The sequence below is a fragment of the Acomys minous genome, assembly GCF_964271855.1.
Source record: "Acomys minous genome assembly, chromosome: 13".
NCBI lineage: Eukaryota > Metazoa > Chordata > Mammalia > Rodentia > Muridae > Acomys > Acomys minous.
The window spans coordinates 112,096,387-112,113,409 of NC_140495.1; the positions used below are offsets into that span (position 1 = coordinate 112,096,387).

At 53.6% G+C, this 17,023-nt stretch overlaps 1 protein-coding gene across 2 annotated transcripts; it reads right to left on the reverse strand.

Annotated features, from left to right (window-relative positions):
* Nucleotides 1-1,635: 1,635 nt before the first annotated feature.
* ABCF1 (ATP binding cassette subfamily F member 1) lies at nucleotides 1,636-15,330 on the reverse strand. 2 transcript variants are annotated; one of them, XM_084753823.1, is made up of 25 exons: nucleotides 15,171-15,330; nucleotides 9,906-9,952; nucleotides 9,392-9,490; nucleotides 9,169-9,298; nucleotides 8,814-8,851; nucleotides 8,627-8,734; nucleotides 8,058-8,129; nucleotides 7,864-7,980; nucleotides 6,646-6,744; nucleotides 6,363-6,485; nucleotides 5,982-6,082; nucleotides 5,827-5,912; nucleotides 5,569-5,708; nucleotides 5,339-5,487; nucleotides 5,096-5,179; nucleotides 4,871-4,995; nucleotides 4,396-4,508; nucleotides 4,139-4,310; nucleotides 3,958-4,032; nucleotides 3,813-3,883; nucleotides 3,057-3,089; nucleotides 2,806-2,974; nucleotides 2,563-2,627; nucleotides 2,405-2,477; nucleotides 1,636-2,305 (listed from the first exon to the last, which is right to left on the reverse strand). In XM_084753823.1, the coding sequence occupies exons 1-25, from the start codon at nucleotides 15,241-15,243 to the stop codon at nucleotides 2,139-2,141; spliced, it is 2,529 nt and encodes an 842-aa protein (XP_084609949.1). In that variant the 5' UTR covers nucleotides 15,244-15,330; the 3' UTR covers nucleotides 1,636-2,138. The 2 variants fall into 2 exon arrangements, with proteins under 2 accessions (XP_084609949.1, XP_084609948.1); XM_084753822.1 differs by having other exon boundaries at nucleotides 9,169-9,301.
* Nucleotides 15,331-17,023: the final 1,693 nt, after the last annotated feature.

Consider the following 17,023-nt stretch of genomic DNA (forward strand, 5'->3'; position numbering starts at 1 on the left):
TCCTGCAAAGTAAGCCAAACCCTTTCCTCAAGTTCCCATTAGTCCTGGTGTTTTCACCACAAATGAACACCTGACCTTTTTCTGACCCCCACAGGCATCAGGTATTTGTGCACACACAAGTAGGCCCAGTCACAGACCTTCTAAGAAAAACGCTGGCCAGTGCTTGCTTTGCAAACCTTGAGCTCCACATGGGGGAAGCAGAGGGTGACTTCCACAACTGTCCTCTGACCTCACACACTTGCTGTGGCACATATATGCTCCTCTACAAACAGAAATTTTAGGGTTCAGGAGTGGCACACATCTTTAATTCCAGCACAAAGGGGACAAAAACAGCCAAATCCTGAGTTTGAGGCTATCCTGGTCTACATAGGTTCAGGTCAGCCAGTGATTCATAGTGAGAACCTGTCTCAAGCAAAAAAAAAAAAAAATCTTTAGGCTGTCTAATGGGACAGGACTTGAAAAGAGGCGTTGGAGGATGCAGACTTAGGAGGGAGACTGGGAAGTTAGCAGCCTCGATCGTCCTGATGGCTTGGTGCAGCAGAACCAGCAAAGCCTCACAGGGTTGGTGGGAAGACCCTGGACCTGTGCTCCTGCCAAGTCTGCAGGTGAAGTGCCAGCCTGTGGTCACAGCTTTCCTCCAATCTCTTCGGGGCTCCATTACGTCTGTCTCCTACAAGCCCAAGACCCTTTAAAGAGAGTTCAGTGTTCTTCCTACATTTTAAGGTCAAGGGGCATTATGGTACAGAGCTCCTGGATGTGGCTATACATAACTAACTCCAGAACTACGGGAGTTAAAACACACAAGGTTGTTGGCATTTTCCCCCTCACAAGGACAGGCTGAGCACTGATACTCTGCCATACCCTTTGGCTGTCCTAACTCGATCTGTGGACCAGGCACCCACACCGCCAGCCCACGTGTGGTCTCTTTACCACATCATTCCTAAAGGCACGGCTCTTCCACTCGTCTTTCACTGTCCCAGGCCTTGCGACAAAGGCTTTTGACATGAAATACTTAGTGCCGTCAACTTGACAAAAGTTAGAATCACCTGGAAGAGTCTGTGGGAGACTATCTTACATTGAGGTGGGAAGACAGCTGAGCCCCGTGTTAGCACTGGATTATCTGTGCACTAGCATGCATCCATCCCTCAAATTCCCTGGACACGTGAACAAGTTCATGAAGCTCCAGGTGCCTGGGTCCTCTGCTCCATGACTGTATTGCAACTGTAATCTAAGTAAAACCTTTCTCCTTTTAACTTTTTTTTTTCAAGACAGGGTTTCGCTATGTAGCCTTGGCTGTCCTGGACTCGCTCTGTAGACCAGGCTGGCCTCGAACTTGTGGAGCTCCTCCTGCCTCTGCCTCTAGAGTGCTGGGATTAAAGGCCTCTCCCATAATTTTTTGTTTTTAAAGGCATGACTCATGCAGCCAAAGACCTCCGTGTAGCTCCTGAGTGCTAGAATTCCAGGTGTACCCTGTGCCAGCACGCTCTGCTTGGCTTTGGGTTCCTGATGACAGGTTGGAGCACTTCATGGAGTTGGCTTGGTCACTTTCCCTTCCCTGAGGGTGCAGGGAGGCTAAGTACTGGCTGGCGAGGAGGGGACACCAAATACCGAGGAGAAACTACACAGGGACAGGGCACCAGCACCCCCACTCCTTTATTTCCTCCCCTTGTAGCAGGAGGCTGCAGTTCAGCTTTCCTTTCCTGCCCTCAAGTCCCCATCAGACAAGCAAGCATAGGCACCAGATCTTGGGTTGGTGACAGTACAGGAGCCCCAAGGTTCCTGCTGTGTGTCAGTGAGTCAGGATCCCTCCAAAAGGAGGGACCAGGGTCAGTTCTGAGTGGCAAGTGTGAGACAAGAGGCCACCTTAACTTGGCTTGAGGGGGACCCACCCCAGCAAAGGTCACGTCTGTCTGAACAGAGACACTGAGGGTAAGCCAGCTCAGTTATTGGAAGGGGAACACAGTCCTTCGGTGGGAAGGACGCAATCCACACGGATCCTGTCACACACGTCAAAGGCCACACTCCACCCTCATGGCCCACATGGCTGCAGCTGGCAGCAGACACAGCAGGCGTCTAGATGGATCCAGGAAGACAGCAGAATCCCAGCATCTTGTCTCAGCAGCCTCCCAGGAGGGCGCTCAGTCCCGAGGGCGGTTGACCATGACTTCACCCAGGGCCTCTAACACCTCTCGCTTGTAGTCGTCGAAGTCTCCGTCAATTTGACTGACACTCTGCTCCTCCACCACCCACAACTGGCAGTTGGTTTCTGTGATGAGCCGGGCATCATGGCTGACAACGATCACAGCTTTGGAGAAAGACGGTGAGAACAGATGAGGAAAGGGCAACCGGGAGTGGAAAGGGACAGCTCCAGTGTACACTCGGCCCCGCTGCTCTGAGCACTTACCCCCCTTGTACTCATTGACGGCCTCCCCCAGGGCATCAATAGACTCTATGTCCAAGTTATTGGTCGGTTCATCCTGTGGAGGAGGAGGGAGGAGTCCATGGCGGCACCTGCACTGGCGGCTCTTACGTCAAGCCCTCCTCCCATGACTGCCCACTCACCAGGATGAGGACATCAGGCTCCCGACAGGCCAGCTCTGCAAACACAACTCGGGCTTTCTGCCCTCCTGCACCAAAGGAAAGGGACCGAGACTCACACCAGCTGTCTTGCAGGAGGCAAACCAACCGTAGGATGTGCCTGGCACATGGAGGTTCCCACCCCTAGCCCCCCAGCACTGCCTCCTTCCTTCCACCTTCTGGGAGAGCCGATGAGGCCACCTCCTTAGCACCCCAGAGTAGCAGTACCGGACAGTTTGCAGATCTGGATGGTGTGGGCGTGGCTCTCCAGGCCGAAGCGGCCCAAGCACTTCCGGGCGTCCTGGTAGGGCAGGTTGAAGCTCCGCTGCAGGTACTCGGTCGGCGTCTCCTCCATGTGCAGCTGCTCTGCGTACTGCTGGTTAAAGAAGCCAATTTTCTGCCCAAGAGGAGAGCATGGTGTCAGTGCAGATCCTGCTTCCTGCCTGACTCCCGCGCCCCAGTTCCCAACGCCAGCTCACCAGCCGATGGTTCTTTCTCATTTCCCCGTTGGTCTGCAAGGAAACAGCAAATGTAAGGGGGCGAAGGGGGAAAGGATGGTGACGCCACAGCCCAGTTTTTGGTTTTGTTTGTGTTTCGAGACAGTTTTTTCTGTGTAGCTCTAGCTGTGCTAGACTCACTCTGTAGACCAGGCTGGCCTCAAACTTACAGCAATGCCCTGGCTCTGGCTCCCAAGTGTTGGGATTAAAGGCGTGCACCACCCTTTAGGCACACCTGGCCTAAATTTTCTTAAGAGAAATATCAGAGTTGGGTCTGGAAAACGTGAGTGTAAGAAAGAGAAAATGGGCGCAAAAGAGGAGGGTGCGGGCAGAGGCACCAGCTTTCCTATGGTGGCTGGAGTGAAGCTGGCAGGGTGGCACCCGCTACTTAACAGGCTAAGGAGGGAGGATGGCAAATCTGAGGCCACTCTGGGTAATTCAGCAAGGCCCTACCTTAGAAACAAGACTGATGATACAGCATGTTAAAAGGCCCAACCCCCAGTACAACAAACAATAGCAACAGTCTACACTGTGTGTGAGGATGCAGCCTCATCAACAGTGCAGAGTAGCAACCGGAAGAGCGGAGACTTTCTAAGCTGCTGGCAACACACACATTTGTAACAGATGAGTAGCAAAGTGCTGGGATTCTGTCTCTGCTTTCCACCTCCAGCCTACACACTTCTAATCCGTCCACAGGGACGCCCACCCCGCCCCGTCCCCTCCAGCTTTAGGACTCACCGGGGTCAACTTGCCAGTCAGCAGCAGCAGCAGTGTGCTCTTCCCCACACCATTGGGGCCCACAATACAGACTGCAAGGAGACGACAGGTGATCAGACCACCAGTGTGGGTCCACACCCCAAGCCACCACGACCAACTAACTCACTGCGTGAGTCCATGTCGATGCCAAAATCCAGGTTCTTAAAGAGTGGCTTCTGCCCTTCGTAGCCAAACGTCACACCTGAGAAAAAGCAGCCATTTATAACTTTCCCAGGCACCCCAAATGCCTGGCCTCAGCAGAGTGTAGGGGTGCACAGGGGTCCTGTCCACTGGCAGCAGCACGTTACCATGCAGCCCTAGTACAGGTGGGCTGAGAGGCGGCGGGTCCGGGAAGGTGAAGCGGACAGTGTACTCCTTGGGTCTCTTCAGCAGCTCCGGGGGCTCCTGGGAGTCTTCGTCCTGGTTTTTCCGCCGGCACTTCTGCTGCTTTCGAGTCAACACTTCCTTCGTTTGTTTTTCCTGGGTGAGGAAAGAAGGAAGCCTTTCACATGCTGCCCGGGCCACAGGCCGCCCCCCTGCCTCCCCGAGAAGGCTGCGCACACACCGCCTGCTTGGTGGACTTGCCCCCAGCCTTGAGCTCCTTCAGCCTCTTCTCCTGCTTCTCGTACTGCTTCAGCAGCTCCTTCTGCTTCTGCTGGTACATCTTCTTGAAGGCCACTGGGCGGGCACGGCAGAGCCACGCGTGAGGATCAGCACGCCCGGCCTGCGCGCGCTCCACCTGGGGTCCGCGGAGGGCAGCTTACTGTGACCGCCCCTGTAGCAGCGGAGCCGCTGGGGAGGGCAGCTTACTGTGACCGCCCCTGTAGCAGCGGAGCCGCTGGGGAGGGCAGCTTACTGTAATTGCCCCTGTAGCAGCGGAGCCGCTGGGGAGGGCAGCTTACTGTAACCGCCCCTGTAGCAGGGGAGCCGCTGGGGAGGGCAGCTTACTGTGACCGCCCCTGTAGCAGGGGAGCCGCTGGGGAGGGCAGCTTACTGTGACCGCCCCTGTAGCAGGGGAGCCGCTGGGGAGGGCAGCTTACTGTAATTGCCCCTGTAGTAGTGGAGCCGCTGGGCGTCCAGGTGGATGATATCGGTGCAGACATCGTCCAGAAAGCCCTGGTCATGGGAGACGATCAGCAGTGTCTTCCTCCAGCCTTGAAGGTAGCTGCAGGTTAAAGGGGAGTGTGAGCATAGTCACGGGGCGGGGGCGGGGACAAGAGCCGAATGAACAGCAGGGACACAGGGTGAGCCCACGGGCAGCGCACTTGTTGAGCCAGATGACGGCGTTGAGGTCCAGGTGGTTCGTGGGCTCATCCAGCATCAGCAGCGTGGGCTCCATGAACAGCGCCCTAAGGAGAGTGGACGCAGGTCAGGACCAGAGCGGAGGGGGCCCAGCTCACAGCACAGTGCAGCGCAGGAACCTCACAGCTGCTTACTAAGTAGGCCTTAAAGAGTGGAAAGAAAGAAAGGGTCTGCGAGGCAGAGCTGAGGGCAGGGGCGGGGCCCACCTGGCCAGGGACACGCGCATGCGCCACCCCCCGGAGAACTTCTGCGTGGGCCGGTTCTGCATCTCAGGGTCGAAGCCCAAGCCAGCCAGGATCCGCCGCGCCTTGGCCTCTGCAGCCGCTGCCCCAGTAGCCCGCAGCTCCTCATAAACCTGGGAGGAGAGAACAGGACACATTCCCAAGGGTCCGAGGCCCCTCGCGGCCTGACCTGGGGTCCCCGCGCCACCCCCTACCTTCTCCAGCTTCTCGGCAGCAGTGTCGTCCCCCTTCTCCAGCCGCCCCTGGAGCCGCCTCTCCTCCTCCAGCAACTGCAGTCGCTTGGTGTCTGCGCGAAGAACAGCTTGCACGGCTGGTGTTTCATCAGCCACAACCTCTGCAGGAAGGGGCGCCAGGGCGTCAGGGCGTCAGGGCCAGCCCTGCACACCTGACCTGTCCGCACCTGGCACTCCTAAGTCGGGCTTGCACTCCCACTCCCGTGGCCCCAGCCTCACCCTGCTCGCACAGCAGCACATCGATGTTCGGGGGGATGCTCAGGGCGCGGTTGGCGATGTGCTTCAGGAGGGTGGTCTTGCCTTTGCTGGAGAAGAAAACCATGAGACGCGGCCTCGCGGAGCCACCCTCCTTTCCCTTCTGTCCGTCTCCTCACCCATTGGGTCCCACCAGCCCATAGCGGCGGCCTGCTACGATGTACAGGTCAGCATTGACAAACAGCTCCTTGCCGTGGGCCGAGATGCTGAACTTCTCCAACTGCAGCCAAGAGCATGGAGGAAGCCAGGACAGACACACACAAACATGCCCATGAGATGTCTCCTGCTTCCTCAGCCGGGCAGCCTTCCCACCTCCTCCTCCTCCCTCCACACACGGGGTCTGTTATTTCCACAGGCTGTTCTGTCACCTTGCTCAAGCTAGCAGAACCCTTTTTATTTAGTTAGTTGCCCCTTCCCATGCCTTCCAGATTGCAGCCTGGACGCAAAGTGAGGGCAGGCCTCTGCTGAAGCAGTGAGTGGGGCAGGGGCCCTCGACTGACCTTGATGTCAGATGCATTCTCTAGCATTGCCTGGCGGGAGGACACCTCTGCTTGGGACACGGAGAAGTCACTTTCTGCAGCACTAGCAGCTTTTAACGACTCCACCTGGCGCTCATAGTCCATCTGAGGAGGAGGGAAAGGATGTCTGATGTCACCACACAGCAGCTCCACACTGCACGGCTGAAGGACAGTCCTTCCTTCTGTCCACTGCTCTACAGCAAGCAGCCCCCCAGTGCGCTCCCCTCACCCTGGACTTACAAACCCCCAGAAACCACAGGCTGACCTGCTTCTTTAGCTTCTTCTTTTCCTTTTTGCTGAGGTGAGCATACGGGTCACTTGCCTTCACCCCTTCCTCTTTCTCTTCTGTCTCTTCCTCTGAGCCCTGTGAGGTCAAACGGCAATAAGGAAACAAAAGCAACAGCAAGAACAAGGACGAAGGGCTTTTAAAAAGTTTTTTGGTTGTTCGAGACAGGGTCTCTCTGTGTAGCCTTGGCCGTCCTGGACTCGCTTTGTAGACCAGGCTGGCCTCGAACTCACAGCGGTTTGTAGACCAGGCTGGCCTCGAACTCACAGCGGTAGAATAAGAAATCTTGTCTTGAAAAACCAAACCAACCAACCAAATACAAACAAACAAACAAACAAAACAAAGGCTATATTTGTGTCATGTGCGCCACTAGGGCAGGGAGCTGTCTTTTCCACTCATCCCAAGGACTCTTTCATATTTGTGCCCATCTCAGGCATCAGGGGCCACTGGTATGAAGTGTGTGCTAACTGATGAAAGGAAAGGCCTGTCACTGAAGACAATCCCAAGACCGTAACTGAGGGTGGAGCAAAGGAGTTTCGGTTGCGAAAGAGCGCACACAAAAGACGGTGTAGTGTATAGTCTGAGGAAGTCAGCAAGATCTAAGGCTTGAGGTACAGAGACCCATAGCACACAGTGGCAAGTCCGACCAGGAGCACACGGTAAGATGGGCTCTGGATCACGAGACGGCACAGAGAGAAGCGAGATCACCAGTCAGCTCCAGACCGTCTCCTCTTCCACCCCCATGGGGAGTCCAGCCTGTGGGCCAAACCTGACCCGATGCCTGACTTCATGTGACTCGTGACATAAAATGATATAGTTTCCAAGAGTTATAAAAATGAGATAGAGAGATATAGCTAAAAATTACATCGCTTGCCCCCCCCCCTTTTTTTTTTTTTACCAGACAGGGTCTCTCTGTGTATCCTTGGCTGTCCTGGACTCACCACTGCCCGGTGCTTTTTTTATTTTTTAAGACAGGGTCTTTCTTCTCTTAGTCCTAGAATTCACTATGCAGACTAGGCTGGCCTCAAACTCAAAAGATCTCCTTCATCTACCTCCCAAGTGCTGGGATTAAAGGTGTGCGCCACCACACCAGCATCAGGCACCAGCGCCTCCTTGTACAAAGTCCTGCTCGACGGACTTCACCCCTGACACCCTAGCAACACATAGCAGGACAGAGAGACAGACACACACCCCTACCTGCTCCGTCTTCTTGGCTTTCTCTCTGTCTTTCCCTTGCTTGGGAGGCTCCTTTTCTTTAGTTATTTCTTCATCATCTTCCCCTTCACTGTCCAGAGCAGCAAATTTATTTTGAGGCTGACAAGGAGAAGACAGGTTCAATGACTCACGCCACCGAGCAGGGCTGCCAGCCCCACCTGCAGCCATTCGCTCACCTTGACCTTCCCTTTCGACTTCTCCTCCTTTCCCTTTTTGCTCGTGAGCCCAGGCAGCTCCTCAGATACAGCCTGTAGGAGACACACAGAGATGGCCTTGCTATTCTGTCAATTAACAGCATTTCTAGAGAGCCTGTTATGGCCGGGCGTGGTGGCGCACGCCTTTAATCCCAGCACTCGGGAGGCAGAGGCAGGTGGATCCCTTTGAGTTCGAGGCCAGCCTGGTCTACAAAGAGAGTCCAGGACAGCCAGGGCTACACAGAGAAACCCTGTCTTGGGGGGTGGGGAGAGATTTGAGAGCCTGTTATGGTCCATAGGGCTGCCAGGGAGACACAAGACCCAGAAACTCCACTCAAGATGGGACAAGAGACCAGTGCTGTCGGGGCCACCAGGAGACAGAGCAGCAGAGTGAGCAACAAAAGTTTCAGCAAGGATGTGGTCACACCAGATGCTAAGATCCAGGGCAGCCTCTCCAGGGGAAGAGTAAGGCTGAGGGCCTTTGTATAGACTGAGTTTACATCTCTGGCAGGCCTGTGAGGAGGCGCCAAGTGGCGGGGCCACCGCCTTACCTTGTTTATGCGATTCTTCTCTGGCTTGGCGGGCTTGGAAGCGTGTTTCTCTTCTTCCTCTTCCTCCTCACTCATATCCTGAGTCAGGGCTTCAAAAACATTCCTACCCTACAGGAAAAGGCCGCAGAAGTCAGCAGAGTGGCTGTGTTTGCCCTCAGGGGTCTTTGCTTACCAACTGACAGCTCACCTTGGCCTTCTTCCCTCCTCGGGGCACTGGGGCAGGCACTGAAATGACAAGGGGGGAGAGAGAGTAGTCAAGAAAACTGCAATGCTCAGGGCAGTGGTGGTGCACACCTTTAATCCCAGCAATCGGGAGGCAGAGGCAGAGGGATCTCTGTGAGTTCGAGGCCAGCATGGCATACAGATGAAGTTCCAGGACAGCCAAGGCTGCACAGAAAAACCTGTCTCAAAAAAAGGAAGAAAGAAAAAAGAAGAAAGATCCTAATGCCTGGCTCCCCCACTGACCAACTCAGAGGCCTTGCAGTGTGTGAGCCTTTACTCCCCACCGTCCATGGCCTACAGACGCCCCTCGGTTTTCTTACCCTCGTCTTCCTCGTCACTGACGGGCACAGACAGCTGCTTAAGACGCTCCCTGAGCTCCTTCTCCTCATCGTCATCGTCCACATCCTTCTTCCGACGGCCTTTGCGGGTGTCTCGCTTTTTCTTTTGTTGCTGAAACAAGTGTGAGAGTGAAGTTGAGGTCCCACCAGCTAAGGATCTGCCGAGGGCCCATGCTGTCCTGGCCTTGGGGCCCAGCGTGGATACCTGCTGCTGTTGTTGCTGCTGCTGCTGCTGCTGCTGCTCCTTCTGTAGTTTTTCCTCTTCCCCGGCTTGTTTATCTTCTCCTGCCAGCTCCTCAAAGAACTAGACAGGGAGAAAACACAGGCCAGTCAGCCACGTGCATGCAGCCTTCCACAGCCCCCTCTAGTCCACGGATACTTCTCAACCTCCAGAACTGGAAGAAAGCAGCATTTGCTTTTTTTGATTTTCTTTTCCTTTTTCTTTCCCAAGACAGAGTTTCTGTGTAGCCCTGGCTGACCTGGAACTTGCTCTGTAGACCAGGCTAGCCTTGAACTCGGAGATCTGCCTGCCTCTGCCTCCCGAGTGAGTGCCCACCCCCAGTGCTTGGCTCTTTATTCTTTGAGAACTTTATACAGGCCGTGCGTCCCCTGCCCTAAGTAAGAGAACTACCCACCCAGAGTTCCTTCTGGTCCCAAGGCCCATTTATACTGCCTGGCAACATGCAGTCATTTCTGTTCCTGCAAACTTATTTTCTCACCGTCTTTTTGGTCTTCTTGTCCTTTTTGCCTTTCTTCACCACTTTGTCTGGAAGGTTAAACAGACATCACAACATCACAAATGTCCCACAGCCTGAGCTTCCTGCAGTGATCCAGTTGGCTCCACCAGGAAGAACTACTCTTTTTGGGTTTCGAGATAGGGTTTCTCTGTGTAGCTCTGGCTGTCCTGGACTGACTTTGTAGACCAGGCTGGCCTCAAACTCACAGCGAACTGCCTGTCTCTGTCTGCTGAGTGCTGGGATTAAAGGGGTGCGGCACCCCGCCTGGCTCGTAAGAACTATTCTCTTTTTTGGTTTTTTGTTTTTCTGAGACAGGGCTTCTCCGTGTAGCCTTGGCTAGCATAGACTCACTTTGTAGATGAGGCTGGCCTCAAACTCACAGAGATCCACCTGCCTCTGTCTCCCAAATGCTGGCATTAAAGGCGTGCGCCACCGTGCCCAGCTGTAAGAACTATTCTTAATCATCTCCTGGTCTTTAAGAAATAATCCTTTGTGGGGCTAGAGAGATGGCTCAGAGGCTAAAAGCACTGTCTGTTCTTCCAAAGGTCCTGAGTTCAATTCCTAGCAACCACATAGTGGCTCACAACCGTCTAGAATGAGATCTGGCGCCCTCTTCTGGTGGGCAGGCACACACGCGGGCAGAATATTGTAAAAATAATAAATAAATCTTAAAAAAAAAAATCATTTGTACTTCCAACCATGCATCATCCAAATACCTTTTTTTTTTTTTTTTGACAGTTCAAGGCAGGGTCTCTCTTGGCTGTCCTTCAGACCTGGCTAACCTCCAACTCAGAGATTTGCCTGCCTCCGCCTCCCAAGTGTAGGTGTGTGCACCACCACCGCCTGGCTCCAAGGCCCTATTTAAAACAATCTTTAGACTTTTTGTTTTGTAAGAGTGAGCTGCTTTGCCTGTAGTTGTGTGTATGTACTATATGCCTGCTGTCCTGCGTCCTGGCCCCTACATACACCTATTTACTTATTTTTAATTTTTTGGTTTTTTCAAGACAGGGTTTCTCTATGTTATCTTGGCTGTCCTGGACTCACTTTGTAGACCAGGCAGGCCTGGAACTCACAGAGATCCACCTGCCTTTGTCTCCCAAGTGCTGGGATTAAAGGTGTGTGCCACCACCACCCGGCCAGGCACCTATTTATTAACCAGAATCTTGGTGTCAGTAAACGCAAGCAGCTAATACTGTAAGTCTGGTGCTGGTAGAAGGCAGGTCTTTACAGAGCAAGGGCCCTCGACTTCCTCAAAGGGAAGAAAGGCAGGTCTGGCAGGTAGGGGGAAGCTCTTAGGACCAGGTACAGTTCCAGTGCTATGTGCAGCCCATGTGGGAAGAGGCTATAAATAAGACCATCTATGGCTACAGCTGAGACGCTGATGGGACAAGGTCAGGCTGTAGGGAGGGCTCTGCAGTCAGGCCAGGACTGTATGGGTATGATCAAGTCTTGTACTCACGTCTGAGTGGAGCAAGGACAGGGGGAGCAAGAGTAGTGGGGACCTGATGAGAGACACATGCTGTGTGCCAAGGTGCGGGCCACAGTGATTATCTGTGATGAGCACCCTGGCCTATGTCCCAAACGCTGAGCATGACAATATAAAGGGCAGCTGGTCATTTATCCTATGCAGTCCTCATTTCTGTCCACGTGTGTCCCTCAAGGTAGAGGTCTACATGTACCCTCCACTCTCCCATTCCCAGAGGCAGAGAGATGGAACAGCAGCGGCTCTCGGCTGTCTCCCGTGGCCTTCCTGCTTTCCTTCTGTGTTTTATGAACACGAGTGCTCCATTTGCATGTCTGTCTGTCTGCATGACAGAAGAGGGCACCAGATCTCATTATAGATGGTTGTGAGACACAACGTGCTTGCTGGGAATTGAACTCTGAACTTCTGGAAGAGAAGACAGTGCCCTTACCCACTGAGCCATCTCCCCAGCCCCCATGATATTCATATATATGTAAAATATTATGTGTATGGGTGTTTTATCTGCATGTGTCCTTACCACATATGTGTCTGGTGCCCAAGGGTGCCAGGAGAGGCCATCAGACTCTTTGGGACTAGAGTCACACCTAGCTGTGAGCTACCACTTAGCTATGAGATTTGAACCAGCCCCACAGCAAGTATTCTTAGATCAGAATTCCTTGTGTTCCACAGTCTGTATTTAGAAAAGTCGTACTAAATATTTACTTTGCCAAAACAAAACCCTGGCACAAATAAAAGACAATCCTTTACTTTAGAGTCTCAGAGCCTAACGGAGCCCCAACCTAGGCTGTAGACTCCACCCCTCCCAGCTCCTCAGATATTTGAGCACCAGGCATACAAGCACATGTCCGTCTCTGCTTCATCTGTCTTCACCCAGAACAGCTTTCACGTCTGAGCCTGGTACTCACTAGGTGAAAGAGTGACGGCCTAGAAGGGCATGGAAGCTTTACAAGCCAGCCAGTCCACAAGCTCCATCTTAAGGATGGGAGGGAGGGCACACAAAAAAAACACCAGACAATTAGCTCACTTGAAAACACCTGTGTATCACTGCACACGACAATTACTAAAACTAGCACCCTCACCGCACACTTCCTCCTCCCAAGCTGTGTGTGGCACTGGATGTAGACCTCACACACACTCAGCAGCCACACCCTCGGTCCTCTATTTTCACTATTCTGTGGCGGTCGTACTGAGATGCGCAGGCCGGCTCTGAACTTGTGCTCCCTCCTGCTTTAGCTCCCACCTAGTCGGAATCACACGCCTGAGCCCCAGGTCTGACTCATTCATGACAGGGTTCCTCTGTGTGGCCCTGGCTGTCCTGGAGCTCACTCTGTAGACCAGGCTGGCTTTAAACTCATCAGAGAGTCACTTGTCCCTGCCTCCTGAAGGCTAGAATTAAAGGTGTGAGCCTGCACACCTGACGTCACACCTCCACCCCTTAACTTCCTTCTGTCACTCGCCACAATGTGCCTGACTCTGAGGTGAGGAAACGCCTGCCTGCAGGTCAGCTGGCCACAGCTATGCTGCCCTGCTCATCTTCCAATCTCTTTCAGCACTTTCCTGAATTCAAGGCAAAAGAAAACACCTTAACATTCACCACCCCTGGACCATATCTGTAACCCAGACAACAGGGAGGTAGGAGATGTGAGTGTGAACTATGCCTGGGTAGCTGAGGAGAAGCGAGTGTGAACCCTGTCTGGTCAGCTGTGAAGGAGAAGCGAGTGTGAACCATGCCTGGGCAGCCGAGGGTGAGTCTGTAGTGACCAGCTCGAAGCCATTCTTTACCTTACAGCTGGGCGTCACGACTCAAGGCCAACGCGTCAAGGCTCAGGCTGGAGGACGACATGGCGAGGCCACGCCTGACTACACGTGAGCTCAGAGCCGGCCTGGGCTACATTAAAACCCTCTAAGCTGTGGCTCTTATGTTTAGACATCCCCAGACAGCTTATTATACACCTGCAAACCTTGACACCTGGGACGTGCGGCCGACTGGTCTGGACAGCACCATGCCCATCCCCAATTGTCACTTTATCTTAACACTTCAAACCCCGAGTCTGCTCTCTAGGACGTCAGTCACCTCCAACCACGTACTGGGCTGCAGAGGCGGCTCAGGAGGTAGAGGAGCCCCAAGTTCTATCCCCACAACCACAGAAAGTCGGGGGGAAGGAAGACTACAAAGTCGTCCGCTGACTTCCTGAACACACTTGACACAGAGGCTGGGGAGACCGCCCACTGCGCCCCACAGAACCCAGGTTTGATTCCCAGCATCCTTAGGGTGGCTCACAACCACCTCGTAACTCCCGTTTCAGGGGCTCAGATGCCCCTTTCTGACAAGGCACGCACACGGGACACAGTTCAGCAGGGCCCAGTGGCCTCTTCTGGCCTCCAAAGATGCTGCATGCATAGAGAACATTGGCAAAGCGCCATACAAATGAAGTAAACATGTTAATATTCTTTTTTAAAAAAAATTTACTTATTATTATGTATACAGTGTTCTGTCCGCATGTACACCTGCAGGCCAGAAGAGGGCATCAGATCACATTATAGATGGTTGTGAGCCACCATGTGGTTGCTGGGAATTGAACCCAGGACCTCTGGAGGAGCAGTCAGTGCCCTTAACCTCTGAGCCATCTCTCCAGCCCAAAAATATTAATAATCTTAAATAGTTAATATTTAACCAGCTACATATGGTGGTGCACATCTGTAACACCAACATTCAGTTGGCAGAGGCAGGGGGAATCTGAGTTCTATGCCAGACTGATCCACACAGTGAGTTCTAGACCAGTCAGGCTACATAGTGAGATCTTGCCTCAAACAACAAACAACTTTTAATTAAAACTATTTTTTCAAGTACTGCTATCAACCAATGGTCTACTACCTCTTCCTTTAACTGTACCTTGATCGGTGAGCGAGGAACGCTTCAGCCTGTCTGCTCTGTCCCCTCCAGTTCTGGCTCGGGCCAGACAGTGAGGCTTCAGTCTATTTTGACCCAAGGCTACTCTCCACCTTCACTGTTAACATAATAAGCTGATCATAGGAGATTCAGCAGCCTAGGCTACACAGCCTGGGGGGGAGGGGGGGGGCGGGGGAGCCGATATTCTGACCAGCTCTGGCGACTTAAGATTTGGTCTCAAGCCGGGCGTGGTGGCACGCGCCTTTATTCCCAGCACTTGAGAGGCAGAGGCAGGTGGATCTTTGTATCTTAGAGGACAGCTTGGTCTACTTGTCTTTTTTTGTTTTTGTTTTTTGTGGTAGGGATTCTCTATTTAACAGCCCCGAAATCACATAACGCTGGGATTAAAGGCGTGCGCCCCGCTGACACCTTGTCTTAAAAAAAAAAAAAGTTTGTCTCAACTAAATCAAATGCTTGTGAAGTTACTGTAGCCTCGCGTGTCTGCTCCACCTCCCCACTCAAGTGACTTCCAGCCCTACCCGGACACACAGCCAACACTCGGGGCAATCCGGTCGGATCGGACCGAGCCTCGCGAAAGGGCCCGCGAAGGAGTGGTTCTCTCTGGGAGGCAGGTGGAATTCGGAGCTCCCCACAGGACTCGCGGCCCGCTCGCTCCCGCCGCAGAGGTCCTCCCGGTCCTCCCTCCCCCCTCCTCCCTCCCTCCTCCCTCCGTCGCTCGCTCAGTGCCATATGCTCCTCCCGGGGCTCCAGGACGCCACCCGGCACGCGGCCTCTGACCCGGCGCACAAGCGCAGGACCCACGCTCCCCGGCGGCCGCCGCCGGCCCCGCCGCTCCCACCTCCTCCCGGCTCACCCGCGGGGCTCGTGCCCTCGCTGTCCCCGATCCACTCGGGCTCGGGCGGCTGCTGCTTGGGACCCTTCGGCATCGCGGCGGCAGTTACGAGTCCTCTGGAGGTGCCGGGCGCTGCTTCCGCTTCCGGCGGCGTGGGTCCGCCAATGGGCGGGCTGTCTGCGGACACCGCCCCGCCCCGCGGGCCTGGGTGCTCACCCGCCTTGGGCCAGGGGGCGTGGCGGTGACGCAGCCTCGGGGGCGTGGCCACGCTCGTCACAGCCTTGCCGGGAGTGGACCGCGCGTTCCGACGGTTCCCACGCCTGAGCATCTGTGCGGCGGCGACGCGGTGACACTCAAGGAACGACAGGGTAATTTCTGGGCAGGAAGAAGTAGTTGAGGCGTCTTTTATCTCACGGTGTCACCTTGCCTGGCCTGGAACTCGCTGTGTAGACTAGGCTGACCTCCAGCCCAGAGATCAGTCGGCCTTTGGCTCTGGAGTGGTGAGTTTCAAGTGTCTCGCCACACCCTGCTCCCAATCTTTTTTTGATGTTGTTGAACCAGGGTCTCACTATGTAGTCTTCTGCCTGCTCTGGGAGAGCTGGGATTACAGGTCTGCACTTCTATGCCGGACTGGCCACTTTGTTAAAGCTGTACATGTCTTCAGCCATTCCCCACTACTTTCTAACCCTCTTCTTCTTTTTTTTTTGTTTTTGTTTTTGTTTTTCGAGACAGGGTTTCTCTGTGGAGCTTTGGCTGTCCTGGACTCACTTTGTAGACCAGGCTGGCCTCGAACTCACAGCGATCCACCTGCCTCTGCCTCCCGAGTGCTGGGATTAAAGGCGTGCGCCACCACGCCCAGCTTCTAACCCTCTTCTTGTTCTTGTTCTTCTTTTTGGTTTTTTGAGACAGGGTTTCTCTGTGTAGCCCTGGCTGTCCTGGACTCACTCTGTAGACCAGGCTGGCCTTGAACTCATAGAAATCTGCCTGCCTCTGCCTCCTGAGTGCTGGGAGTACATGCCTGTGCCAGGAGGCCCAGCTTTAGCCCTCTTCCTTTTAATACCATTGAGGTACTACTGCCTGTCAATTTTGGAAAAAGTAACCTTACTGGTCGTTGGATGACATGTCGCAGAATACCTAGGTGTAGAGATACAAGCAAGGAACTGTACCCCAACAGCCAGAAACTATTGTATACCAGAACCCTGACTTTTTTGGGTGTAGGTGTGTGTACAGCAAAGTAATGGCTTTGCTGTTAACTGGCCTACTGTAATTACACATAAAATAAAACAAGCAACGAGCAGTTGGTGAGTCTTGACATGTATATGGCTTTTGTGTTTGTTTTTGGAAGGTGAGATATTTTGAGACAGGACTCAGATCTGCCCATTTCTGCCTCCCAAGAAGCATATGACCTTTAATCTATAATCAAGACGTGCCTGGCTTTTAACTCTAATGAATGTCAGGCCTAGGAGCTTGAAAGAGGTCTTTCCACAACTTGGTCGGCTTACATCCTTAGTCTTGCTTTTCTTTTTCCTTACGGAGTCCAGGCTGTCCTCAAGTCCACTAAGTGGCCAAAGATGACAGTGAACTCCTTTTCTTGTCTCCACCTCCCTCTTGAGTTTTGAGACCTCAGGCCTGTGTTAATGTGCCTGGTTTATTTACATGGTCTAAGAAGCGAACCTAAGGCAGCTTCCTGCATAGTGTGCAAACACTACTGACTGCCACCCGAGCCACACCCCCAGCTCCCAAGATGTTTCTGTCCCAGATGAGAAGCCAGGTCTCATTATAGGTAGACTCACTGGGAACTGAACTCTGGACCTTTAGAAGAACAGATAGTGCTCTTAACCTGTGAGCCATATCTTCCTGAGCCTTTAAGAAAA